We start from the raw sequence: 13,949 nt of genomic DNA, 5'->3' as shown, positions 1-13,949 counted from the left end.
GTATGAGGTGAAACACCTTTTCCCCCTTTCTTAACCACTCAATAAAAACACCAAAATAGTCATAATAAGAAAATCTTCAAAGTCTCAACTGCTTGCCTTGGTAGGTATTTTCTCATTTTACAAACCACATCACTTCCACATTGTACAGATTCTTATCAGTCATAATTATCAGTTATAAACAGTAACCAATGAAATATTATTTCATTTCAGTTTTGATAAATATTTTAGCAAGCAAATGCTAATAATGATAGCATATTTCACTACATTCTAAGTATAATCAGGATTCTCCAGATTCAGATTTTTAACCACTATCAAAAAAACTGTGGCACAATTCAACTCCCAAATTCTTCTGTTTTACATTTGGTTTAGGGAGGTGGGCAGATGGGACTGGGGGTTTGTGTTGTTTCACACAAGATAAGATACCTACCCCTAGGAGTGTGTGTGTAAAGACACAGGAAAAACAAAAAGCAAAATTTTGCTACAAACACCGAGTGGTCTCCTACCAAAGTCAGATCTCTATACTCTGCTCTCAGCGGGTAATTGCAGACGCCTCTGTTGTGCAAATATTTCCTCACATCTTAAGCTTCACTCATGTCTAACCTTATTCAACAATGTATGTCCTCATATGATATAAACTTCCACTGCTCTGATCTGCCTCAGTAAAATTACCCTCATAAATAAAAAGACACAGCTTTTTTACAAGATCAAGATCTTAAACCCTCTTCTTCTGCAAAACATTAAGAAGTGCAAAGTTTGGCGCAGAAGTACCCATAATGTTAAACAAATGTTGTACCACAAAGTGGTAATTTCCCAACAAATGGAATATATTAAGAGACCTGAGCAGAAAAAATACAAGCGTACACAGTATGCAATTAGTATCACATTACAACTGGGATTTGAAAAAAATGGCAACAAAACTAAGGATGGAAGAAATCTAACAAAAATATAGAAATACTGCAAATTTTCTTTTGTCCTCTGTATCCCACAAAGTTTACTTGCCTCTGCTGACATTTATGTATATATAGATATGTTCCATACATTTTATGCAGACATTACAATTCAGAACAGTATTTTAAGATAGGAAAGTGGTTTATGTTTATGTAAATAAAACAAATTCAAAGCTACCAGGAAAACCATAAGCAAAGAAGCCACTTATTTTCATACCAAAACTGTGATCATTTCACCCAGTCAGTGGACACTCAGAGGCACTTACAAGTACACAAGGGTACTTTTCTATACCTGAGAAGAAGTGTGCCTTGAAGCCTTTTTTGGATACAGTGTTGTCAGATCGAAACTCAATTCGCATGTTGTTGTACTGAGAGGTGATAACTTCAGGCACTTCTGTACCGCAGAATTTACCGTGGAGCTTAGAATCAGAAGAAAGGCCACTGCGAATCTCCACATAATCGTATTTGCAAACCTGAGAAAAGAAAGGAAGGAAAAAAAAAAATTGGCTAACCAAAATAAAAGTATGAAGCTGTTTACAAATACTGGAATTCTTATTGGTATATGCTGCTTAAATAATAAATTAACAATATCATTCTTCACTTTTTCCTGACTGTGAAAGCATTTGTAAATTCCCACAAACATTTGTTGATTTTAGGTAAGAATATTTTAAGGTCACTAACACATAGCTATCCAATGAATTATGTTCAAAATTATATTTTTATAGATGCTGACCTATCTTTAGTATCTAAATTTCAGGAAGCTTAAAAGCATTTTCACCTAATTTAAAAAGTAAACATTCCATTGACAGTAAACTAAAATCTAGAGACATTCATCCTAAAAATTATACCTATCCATGATATAAACCACATACCTCCAGCCTACAAACATTCCACTGCTTGCATCTCAAAGATTTTTAAAAAAATAATAATTTTCACTTGAAAACTTACAAGGTTTTAATCAAAATACATATATAAGATATATTCATTTATTTCCAAATATATAACTCTCTACTATTAAAACCATACAATTTTCATTAACAGTAGCACAGCTATAATTCGGAAGCAGGATGCATGCCATTTTCATTAGAAGGTTAAAACCAAAGCAATATAATGTAATAAAAAAGCCTTATGCAAGGCCTACTGCTCATGATAATACTTTCAATGCATAATCCCTTGGTCAACTTAAAGCCATCCACCCAAAAACTTCTAAGCTTCTTAGGCTCAACTATCAATCATTTAATCAAAAATGTCCCAGTTGTCTGCAATTAATAGCTTAAGTGAAAACACTGGCCAGGAGGATTCATACAGAGCTTATATTGTCCATTAAATCCAAGTTGCCTTTGAAAAATTCCAATTTCTAGTCAAAAAAGAAGTGTCAGGGGAGCTGGAAGGGAACAATAGTAAAGGATGTTTCAGCCTTTGTTGTTCTCCTTCTCTATGAAAAATTGTCATTATTTCCAGTTGGTTTAAATATAATACATTGAAGACGTAGATTAAACTTCTATTGTTACTAGAAGAATTTTCATATATTGCAGAGCTGGAAAGTGACTAATTCAGTTGAAACTCTTTCCGCACAATATAAAGAACACAAAGATTCATAAAACCTGAGTTACTGCCACATGCCGATCTATATTAATTGGAAGGCATTTATAATAATGCATGTGATTTTCAAATATAGCTCACTACACTGATAAATTCCAGCAATTTCACCAATATAACAGTGGTGAGTTTTTATGTTTCCATAGCTTTAGATCAGAAATGAAATGTAATTTCAGATAGATCTAACTTCCTCTATACTACACTGCATTGAAAAAAATTTACATGTTAAACTACAAAATGTGAATGTAAAATATTAAAATTGTAACAGTGTAAAAGACATATTAAACCTGGTCCTAAATGGAGCACCTAAAACAAAAAAAATAGAATACTTGATAAATGAATATATTTTATGTCTGCACTCAGACAATATATTAGAATTTTCAAGACATTATATGTTTCTTTTGATTTTCACAGGCATCCATCCTTACAACTACTATTAAACAGTATAAAGCCAATATTTAGTAGCAACTGAGAAGATGAAACTGAAGTTCTGAATGTTGAAAGACATTTAGGACTTTTCTATCTGCTTATGTTACATGTCTTGTATGACATTAGAAAAGTGATTTAACTCCAGGTGTTTTCCTCATAAATCTTGATTAAGTACCAATAAAGTGGAAGAAAAACATTTTTATGATTTGTTCAAATGCTAATTAAATTTTAATTCTTTGGGATTTTTAAGTTTTTATTACCTCCCATGCAGCTCTAGTAATTATGATTACAGGACATGAGTGTAACATATATGCCACTGAAAATGGAATTTCATGGACTTTAGAATCCACTCCAAATAATTTGGGGGGGGCGGGGAGAATCTTACATTGTTTCCTCTGCAAATAATATTGCACTATTTTGGAGAAGCCCTGGCTGATTCAGTTCTTAGTTACAAACTAAAAGTCCAGCTTTTATCCCTTCAAATACCCCTGCCCAAATTGTGGGCCATCCTTATACCAAATACATTGCTACAAATTTATTTAGTCAGAAGTAACATCCGGGGATTTGTGTCCTTAATGCCATGTGAAGAATACACATGTAAACTCAGTGGTTACAGCACATCATGGCTGGAGTGTGGCAAGGGAATTCAAGGATATGACAAAGTGCCTACGAAGCAGAACAAAGGCTGAAAAGGATGTTGAAACCCATATTTTACTGCTTCTCATCCAAAAAGCACTGCAACCCCCACCACTTTGTTTAAAGCTGTAAAGAGCGTTCCTTACCATAAGGAAGGCTCTGTCCTGTCCCTCTACCATCTACCTGGGCAGATGATCCCCCATGCCTCTGGGGGCTGCCCAGCTCAAAAACTGCTGCTGTTCTACTGTGCCTTATTTCTGGTTCTGCTCTTTGCAAAACATTCCCCCAGTGAGATACTTGTAAGTGATTTAAATGCTCCCTCACTCCATCACTAACCACAGCTTATGTGTATTCTTTGTAGTCAGTCTGTAAAGATGATTTGGTTTCTCCAGATTTTCTTCTCTTGAATTCTTTCCAATATGCTTCAGCCCCATTTGCTCTGTTTTATTTTGTTGATAAAAAAGTCAGCTGAGACTCAGCAGAGAACATTTTTTAAAATTTCTTGTAATACATATACATTCAGATGATACGTAAAAAGAAAGCTATTCTTTCTGTGTTTGTTTTGAAAGAATCCAGAAACAGTCCCAAAACGAAAACAAGAATATCCATGCTTATTGTCAGCATATGAAAGGTCAGCAAGGGTTTTATAAGACGATATCTATTTTCAAATGCTTGTGAAACTGTTTAGCGCATAACAGATTGTGCAGGTCTTTGTTCACGGTTACTTACTTCATTCCCTTCTAACTCAAAAAACTCAAACTTCATTGAAATTCGGTACTGTGTTGGGGCAACCACCTGCCACACACAGTTTTTGTTTGGAGGATACTCTTTTGGCCACCCTGGTGTGGTTATAGTCCCGTTTAGCTTTGTCAGGAGTCCTCCACAAGCAGCTGAAAAATTAAAAGAGAACATCATTTCTTGACTGAAACTGTTTTACTATAAACAGAAGTACACTGAAAAGGATAAGTCCTGTCATTACTTATACTGCTGCAGTGCCCAGAGAGACTAATCAGAATCTTGCTTTATCATGCTTGGTGCAAACAAAGAGAAGGAGACAGCCCCTATCTTGAACAGCTTGCAGGTTTGTGGGCACAGACAAGTTTCAGGACTACACAAGGCGTTATCATACTCATTCTTTTCCCTTCCCTCCAGAGACTCTGGTTATTCTCTCACAGCATTTCCCATGCAAGTCCTCTGATCTCACCGCCCTCCCCAAGACCTTGACCACTCCTCTTCTGACAGAGGGATACTTAAAATGTGCTTCTCTCCTTGATTATTGATACAGAATCATCCCTACCTGTCTCAGCTCATATGGCTGCATATGCCTCCCATGACCTACTAGATAGGGTCACTTCTTTGGACGAGCAGTCACGTACACTTCAGTCACAATTACTTTTGCTGAAGTACAGATGTTCAAATAACAGAGAAAATGCTTATTATTTCCAAATATATGCCAAATAATCACCTCCATAAAACAGAAAAACACTGTACTATGTTCTTGAATGCAGTTCAACTAGCAAAGGATAAACTCATTAATCTTTTCCATCTGTGTAAATTTTTTTTTTTTTTTAAGGAAAGTAATGGGATTTAGAGAGGCTCTCAATCACACTCTGCTACATTGATATCATTACAGCTCTGTGACAGCACTGGAAATCATCCACAAATCTCTTTCCAAAGAGCTGAAGGCAGGAGCTCTACTCAACTGCTCTCTGCTAACAATGAATGCTTTAAAAACTGGCTATTCTGATCTTGCTGATGATCTCACACACTGCATCTACTCCATCTAACACAGCTGGGAGAACTCTCCAGTTACTATTACAAGGCTCATTTTGTCAACTCAGACACACACCAGTGTTCCTCCTGGTTCCTAGTTCCTAGTTCCCCACATAACACACTTCTTGCTAAAAGTAACCGGATGGGAATGGGTGGACTAAGACCCTGGGTCACACCTTGGGGTATCAAAACAGACCAAAAATAGCTTTAAAGACTGCACCCACATGACACAAACTGTCCCCTCAAATGATCTAGTCTGGCTCAGAGCAACTACTGCCAGATTTCAATTTCTACTTTGGAATTTTTTTCTATTGATCCTCGAGGCAAGGGCAGAAGTGTGGAAATAGTGCAAAAAACCCCCAAACTTAATACTTTCTAATATGCTGCCATTGGTGGAGACTTGGATTAGAAGACCATGAAGCAAATTTCTGTGCATGTCACCACTGGAGTGAAGTATAGGGCAAAGTTTCTGATGTGGAGGCTTCTACTCTGGCATTATGTGTGAATGAATACAGCTAGCTCACCCTCCAAAGCCCTAAACTATAACAGGGATGTAATGTTCACAATGACTACATAGTAATTTCAATTCAGCAATCCCAAGTACTATCTACACACAGTTGAGTGCCACCTCATGTGGAACAAATACATTCACACCTTTAGGGAGAGCTCAGGGTTTTTGCTCTACGCTGCATTACAGTGCTCAGACACTCTCTTGATGGAGTTGCTTTATTTTTTGGGTGCCAGGAATGTATCTCTTTTCTGTTTTTCAGAGGCAGGGGGAAGAGTATTCTGAAAGACTGCTAATCTTCTCTAATATTCTAACTTGAGTCAGCAAGCAGACTAAACTGAATTCCTTACATAAATTTGGGCTGATGATCAAAAGCCCAGAGATCAAACTTCTGTCTTCGTGGCCCCCCCTTAGATTAAACTTATTTCTCTATTGTCTCACGAATATGCACTCATCCAAATAAATTAGTTTTCCAATGTTCTCTTTATTAAAGGTGGGGAAGGAAGGAAAAACAACCAAAAAAACCCCCAACCATCTTGATGTGAGCCACAATCTAATATGCCTTTGATCTACGACTATCACCACCTCACACAAACATAAAACAAACAAAAAACCAAAACCAACCCCACAGATCTCAAAGCAAAATAGGAAGAAAGAATTGCAAAGAAACTAGGCAAAACTACCCCAAATTGTGACAAATAAAGAATTAAAGCCAGGAAATTGCAAAAAAGAGAGACCAGTGAATTGCATCAGAACAAAACCAGGACTCCAAGTACTCCAATTTCCAAAATCCATTTGCTAGTCAAACAGATGAGCTAAGAATAAATTTGAGGTCTCCCTTGATTTATTGGTGCCTATGAGTAAAAATCAAACAATAATTGGTGTGTAATTATCAAGAGCTAATGTTTCTTTCCTTTGATATGAAATATGCACAGAATGCAAAATGTTATCTCAGTTCAATCCTATGTTTACACAGACTTCCATTTCTTTCTTTCTTTTTTTTTTCTCCAAATGATTATTTGAACATGCCTTGCTCACCCTGAAAAGTCCACAAAGTGACTAGGAGTGGGGAGGATTTCTCTGAGCTTTGAGCTAAAATAAAGGATCTTGCTCTTCCAGACCTGCCAGCTTCCCAGGCATATCCCAGTCAGAGGTGGTCAGAGGGATCATTAAATACTCTGATTCTGAGAAAGTGGCACATTACTCTGCTGGTAATTGTCTCTTTGTGCATGGTGAGAGACTTTGCTTTAGTGAGTATGAATAGTGTAATAAGTGATATGAAGTCCTACTTTGCATCGTTCCTGATCGACTAACAGCAAAAGCTACAAAACTAAATTGCTGACAGACATCAGATGAACATGGGTCTGGCAGCACTACTAAAAAGGGACCGCTGGCTTTCTGGGCTGGGTTTTACAGATCTCGTGCTGCTCAGACAGAGCCTAAGAAACACGTAGCATTTCATCCAGGCAGTGACACTCTGAGAGCTTTGAGAGCCCATAAAACAGCAACACTCTGTACCTTCACAACTCTTTTTGTCAGGACCAAGCTCGTAGCCAGGATCGCAGGCGCACTGGTAACTGCCCAGGGTATTTACACAGCGCTGCTCACAGCCACCATTGTCAGGTTTGGCACATTCATCTTCCTCTACCAAGACAGGGAAGAATGCAAAAATGTGTTAAATAATTACCTTCCTCAGCTGTAACTACTGGACCAATATTAACCCAGAAAGTTGTATGCATGCTATTATAAGATGCACTACCTAACACGCTGTGGTTGCTGACTAGAGGATTTTCAAATGCTAAGGAGACTGGCAACGGAGAAAATAAAAATTTGTCCTTTGTGGGGTGTAGGTGCTAGGGCTTCTTTTTTTTAGTTTTGTTTTTTTTTAACAATATCTACTGACAGCTGCAGAACTAATTTATAAGCACTTTGTGTGCAGCATACAGTAATTCAGGCAGCCATAATCTAAAGGTTGTACAAAGTATTGAAGGAAAGATTGAAAATCCATAGTAGGGTCACTTGAAGGGCACTTTATCTCCCACAGAATCAATCTGTGCATTATCCTGAATTCATACTCAAAAACAGATTAACAGAATCCTCAAATCCCAGGTTTTATTCTACTGATATTAAAAGGAACAAGATGAATCAGGGCTGGGGGAGGGAAAGGAATTGTGTATTCTGTCTACTAGCTCTGAAATATGCCCATGAGAGTCATTGCTAAAATACTCCTCAGATGTTGGAATATTGTTTCCTCACATCAGGACAAGTAATTTCTCAGGAAAAAATCAGAGCTACTCCTCTCATGGCTATAGCCTTTAAAATTATAATTGTCTACAATAAAAACTATGAGTTAGGATTAGAAAAGCCATGGTTTGTTCTTTTCAAAAGAGCAAAAATGTTCTGATGGCATGACCTGGATTTCCAGTGTCATCATGGCCACACCACTGCCAGTGACTTTAACTGTGCCAAAGGCAGCACAGAGGGCAAACTACAAACTTTCATTGCATCAAATGCTTCAGGCATAGATGCAGTTGTGTGACATCCTCTTCTCCCCAAAAAATACCCCAAAATGAAGGAAGGCTATGGGGTCATTGCTCAATGTGATTTCTCATCTGGTTTTTTGGGGGTTTTTCCTTGCTTACCGAGAGTAATAAATTGATAAAGCAGACTAATCAAGAAAATTGATTAGAAAAAAACTTGAAAGATTTAGACAAAGAAAAGAAAAAATCTTTAACAGGAAAAAAAAGCCATTTACAATTATACTATTGAACTTTATATTTGATATTACAATGTAAAAAGTGCACCAATTTTTTACAGAATTAGATGTGTTTCAAAACAAAGTTAATTAATTGAACCTGAGGACAGCAGAAAGTTGCACTGAATAGCTTCCTTCATTCTTTGGACACATTTTACTAGGAGATTCAAAAACCTCTATTGTTTTGTTTTGAATAAATTGTATGCCTAGGGAAAAAATACGCTAGAGACGTACAGTTTATTAGTAAAAAGGAGTGAGAAATATTTTTAACATCCTTTCGCAATTTTCCTAGTCCAAGAAGAAGTCATAAGTTGTTCACAACTCCGAAAATATGCTTTAACACTTACCTTTAAAAAAGTTAGCTGCAAACCCTGCTTTGTTAACAGTTCCATCAGAAACAAACTTCATCCACAGGGTATTAGAGGTAGATCTAATGTCTTCTGGCTTATCATAGCCACAAAAGTGACCAATTAAAGGACTGTTCTCATTTGTTCCATCTCGGATTTCCAAGTAGTCATACGCACAGTTGTCATGTCTTTCAATCTGTAAAACAGAATTTTCAAAGTGACCTACCTCAACTTGATCATGAATGTCAAATATCAGTCAGAAAATAAACAGAACTGAAATTTCTCCAAGTTAAAGTTAAGGTCTCTGTTTGTTCAGGGTTCAAGCAGGAGGAAGATGAGCAAGCATCATTGAACTGATTTTAACTAAACTTGTTTTCTACAGCAAAAAATTATTGAAATGCTACTAAGGACATAGCAGTCTAACTGGGAAAAAAATAACTAAAAAAGACATGCTCACTCACCCCTAACTTTCCTAGTATTCTGTCAAACTTCTACTCTGAGCTCAAGTAAAGTCCTCTTTGCTCATGTACACTCAACTAAAAAAATTAATGCCTAAGCAACTAAACAGGTCAGAAATACTCACTGTTTTAGCAATATTAAAAAGCTCAATTTTGATTCATATGGTAAGATTTTTAGGCTCTGTCCTTCACACAGAGCAAAATTTTGCACTTGTCACTATTCACTAACGTTGCAGGATAAACAATTGCAGTGCATAAAGAATTGATGCATCTGAAGAATTAGAGCCAAAGACACATCTAAAATTATCAGCTGTTAAGTAGTCAACAGAACAGACAACAAAAAGAAACTCATAATTTTTCTGTGGCTGATGTATCTAGTTTCTGTTGCACAATCCCTGATTTCAGGTGTCATCTTTTGATTTTATGGGTCAACGAGTGAATTTTCGCTGTACTGATGCAGAAACCTTCCAAAACCAGAACAGCTGAAAACTTCCCGTTTCATTTAAACTTCCTGCTGGATGACATCCAAACACAGACTAATATGTGAGTGGGCATCTGTGCTCTTGTGCTCTTTACATAATAGTATTTGCAGAGTCAGCCAGAATGGGAATTGCACCAGGGAGGAAAGCAGTAGCAGCCCAAATATGACCTTGTCCAGAAGCTAGATAATTTACGATGCTTGTCTTTATTGAGAGTGTATCTTTCTCAACAGAATTAAAAACCCTCTAGAGCTGGGTCACTTTACTGCTGGAATACTTCACATCACTCAGGCTTATTTATAAAAGAATTAACTAGATCCAAGCCTTCAAAAATAATTCCTCTAAGAAAGCTCTTGTTCAATGAACTGGCTGAATCAGGAAACACAAGTTTAGGAATGGGGAGGGTCACAGGATTGCAGTCAGGTAGAAGGGGTGGGGAAAGCCTCAAATTTATTTCAGCACATCCAAATTATGTTAAAACAATAAAGAAATCAAAATTAACCAAGCCCAGAGAAATCCACATTTGATCTCCAGAGAGAGCCTGTCTTGCACCTAAGCTTCACAGTAAGTAGAGGCATCCACTAGTTCTCTGCGCTAATCATGTATCATTACCAACACAAAGCTCAGGAACCACCATGGACTAAGGAGCTTTCACTTAGCACATTAGGATTTTTTATGTAAGAGGCAAAATTGGGGGAAGGAACTGTTCAATTTTATGTCATTTTAGTGGCATCAAAATATGGCACTTGCACACAACATTTCTCTGTCTTCTTTCCAACTTTCCAATGCTTCAAGCATTTCCATGCATAATTTTCTCCCACTCACTTCTCTGTCACAAACCATATTGCCATTTACTGTAATTTCCTAGATGTTTGCTCAGGAAGTGCTTTGGGACAGAGTTTTAGAATGAGTGAGGAAAGTCAGGAAGATTTGGGATGCAATCACCTATTGCCAATTTTAGTGGTAACTGTATGTTTGCAACTAATATAGTCAGGAATGTGTCTCCATGAGCACTGGTAAGTTTTTGATAATATTGATTCCAAATTTTCATCAATCTAAATAATAAATTCATGACATCACATTCCAATTTGAAACAAAGTCTGCTTTGTTATCTCAGTAAAAATTGAGAAGTGAACTGGTCTAAAGCCTACTAATATCAATGAAGGAATTGTGCATTTTCCATGTCTGTGGTCATTTCAGTACTTAAGACTTTTAATTAACATCAGTTTTTTCCATGTTTCCATGTTTTATGGGCAATATGGAAATTATGATTATTCATCAGCCCAGTGTAACACATGCCAAATTTCCACTGAGGTGAATTAGTAGTTTCTTTTCTGAGGATCACTTTATTTTGGGCAGAAGAGAACAGCTAAAAATATAGTTTGTACAGGAGTAAGTTTCTAAACTTCCTAAGACTATAAAAATCAACCAACTTGCAAAGTGCTATTGAGTTTCAAAAAATAAATCTGAAAGGTTGGCATTCTACTATATTAATTTAATTTTAGTTTACTATTAGTGCAAGTGATGCCACTACTATCAATATTAATATATTAAGTGATTAAAGTGTTACACCCATATATAACCTAATAGATAAGTAGTGTGGTTTTGAGAAACAACTGATGTTAAGGCACTTGGTAATCAATTAAAAAACCCAACATTATAAAATATGGGGGTTTTATCCGTACCTGAGGTTTTAAGATGATGTGGTACTATCATCTGAGAACACTACCATACAAAGGTCTGTCACACTTGTGATAGTCTCTACTCTCATCTCTATCTTCCTTGTTCTTCCTACTTCCTATTTGTTCCTTGAGGAAAATCTCCTCACGCCTGGTGAGTTTGGTTTTAACTGGACTGATCCCATAAATCCTGTTTACTGGACCACTAAAATTTCACAAGATTGATATTACATGCTGATGAAATATGTGAAATGTTAGCAAACTGAAAAATTAAAAAATAAATTAGAAGTTTTTACAGAAAAATGCATTTCCTTTAGGAAAGTGAAAGATACCCTCAGCTTCTGAAGGCCTTTGAGAAAACCCTGAATTTGAATGGTGTCAGAGAACTAAGCTGAGAAAATGCCAGAAAGATTACTAAAGCAGGCATGTAAGTGCAGGAAAACACTATGAAATCTCCCAGAGAAATGGTAAGTCAGAGACATTCTCAACATTCATGCTCAAAAAAAAAACCACTTATGTGTAGTTTCAGGTTTAGAAAAACAACAACAAAGCCAACCAAATTAAAAAAACCAAATAAAAGCCCTCATAAAAACAAACAAACACTCCAGAGTATCTTTGTCTTACAGCACTCCTCCAACAGAAAAAAAATGAAGTTAAAAAATAAAAATTGAAACAAGCAAACAAACAACAATAAAAAAATAAACTAAAACTGAAAAAACAAAAAAACAGAGAGAAAAGGCTATGAAGAGCAAATCTGGGAGCACTTCTATTGCAGCAAAAGTCTTTGCATTACTTTTTGTCATTGTTAATTTTTTTATTCATAAAGTCACACTGAAGTACAGGTAAACATATCTGCCTCAGATTGTAGACTTCAGTCATAAAAGGTGGCATATATGCCTAGTAAAATCAGAAGATCAGATAAATTTTATTCCCTGATTCACGTAAAAATAATTTAAATTATCTCTATCTTCACAGACTTTAACAAGGTCATTCAAATGAAGAAGATTAATACGAATCTGCTCTACAAACCCTCCAGATTGTGTTAGCTGGTAAGGCTGCACGCCAAAAAGAGTTCTTAAATAAAAATTAAAAAAAACACCCAAACCTCTAATTTGCAAAGAACAGTGTTATAAAGGTGACTGTAACAATGAAAAAAGTGGAGTTACCAGTCCCAACATCTCTACTGTCACACAGACAGTGGAAATTATAGCAGCCAAAGAAGAAAGTGTAAACCTGCACTCACTGGAAAATGTGTTGCCCACAGCAGGCAAAACAAGATGACTCATTGATACAGTTTGAAATTCTCAGCTTCCCTAGTGCTTTCATTTCAGAATGAAGGTTATTTATACAGTTATTTTTTCTAGTATTACATAGGGATAATGAGAATTCCTCTTACTTAACTGTACCTTTCAAAGGACAGAGAAGTAATTTTCTCACAAACACACTGCAATAACTCTCTAGCCTGACATTTACTTTTTTCTATCTCAGCTGCCACCAAGAACTGTGATTTTTAAACAACTTTTTGTTTTACTGGGCAGTGCACCAAGGATTCAGTCCAGAGAGGGACTCAGAATCAAAAAACAGAACACCTACATTCAAGCGCTCGGAGCAGAAATGGAAATCGGACCCAATGGTGAATGTCCAACGAGGCACTCCAGGGCAGCTTCCAAAGCAACTCCCACCCTCAGCAGGGAGCCCAGAGGGTCATCCAGTAAGAGATGCAACACAGACAAATATAACAGTCTTGTACCTGTCTGGGGCACCTCATTTGGTGCTCAAGGGCATCTTGCCACTCTGGAATTACAGCTCAGACTCTCCCTGGAAAAGTATTTTAAGTCCCTACAGTTGGAAATTTATTTTTTTCCTTTCAAAACACACACAGTAGAAGCACCAACTTGAGACTACCCCCTGACTATATTTCTGCTCAATTTCCTCTTTCTTCTTATGAGGTGTTAGTCCACATGCTTCACCTCTAGAGAGTGCCATAATACTAAACAGGCTGGAGGGAAAACTGGACATTTCTTCCTACAGCCTTAACCACTTGTCTACTAAAACATTCTGTTCTTTGCTGGTCCTTTGCTTCTAGTATTTCCTGTATGTTGAGGCATAGGCATGCCATTATCACGCCTGCAAATAGTCCATAACTTGGTGATTAGAAAAAGGTCCTGGAAGATAAGGAGAGATGCATGTTTGATTCTCCCAGCAGTGATATTGAACTGAGGTCAGTTCAAGCAAAAACACATCACACACGTAGACCATTGCTGAGCAGCTGCATGCAGATCAAATATTGCAGCAAGATCAAATGTTGCCTCTTTTGCAGAGGCAGAGGACCATCTCCC

The 13,949-nt window shown here is 36.9% G+C and overlaps 1 protein-coding gene across 2 annotated transcripts in view; it reads right to left on the bottom strand.

Annotated features, from left to right (window-relative positions):
- The window catches only part of TLL1 (tolloid like 1), a 123,942-nt gene that overhangs the window by 19,378 nt on the left and 90,615 nt on the right, over positions 1–13,949 (bottom strand). For both annotated transcript variants that reach the window (XM_085058636.1, XM_085058637.1), the window contains 4 exons: positions 8,995–9,190; positions 7,411–7,536; positions 4,341–4,501; positions 1,240–1,420 (listed from right to left, as the gene is read on the bottom strand). In XM_085058636.1, coding sequence (XP_084914762.1) covers positions 1,240–1,420; positions 4,341–4,501; positions 7,411–7,536; positions 8,995–9,190 — 664 coding nt within the window. The remainder of the gene's footprint in view (positions 1–1,239; positions 1,421–4,340; positions 4,502–7,410; positions 7,537–8,994; positions 9,191–13,949) is intronic.

This window comes from Lichenostomus cassidix, chromosome 4 (genome assembly GCF_008360975.1).
Source record: "Lichenostomus cassidix isolate B80296 chromosome 4, HeHo_3.0, whole genome shotgun sequence".
NCBI classification, from domain to species: Eukaryota; Metazoa; Chordata; class Aves; order Passeriformes; family Meliphagidae; genus Lichenostomus; species Lichenostomus cassidix.
The sequence above is the reverse complement of the archived record's forward strand: the minus strand, read 5'-3'. Positions and strand labels throughout refer to the sequence as shown.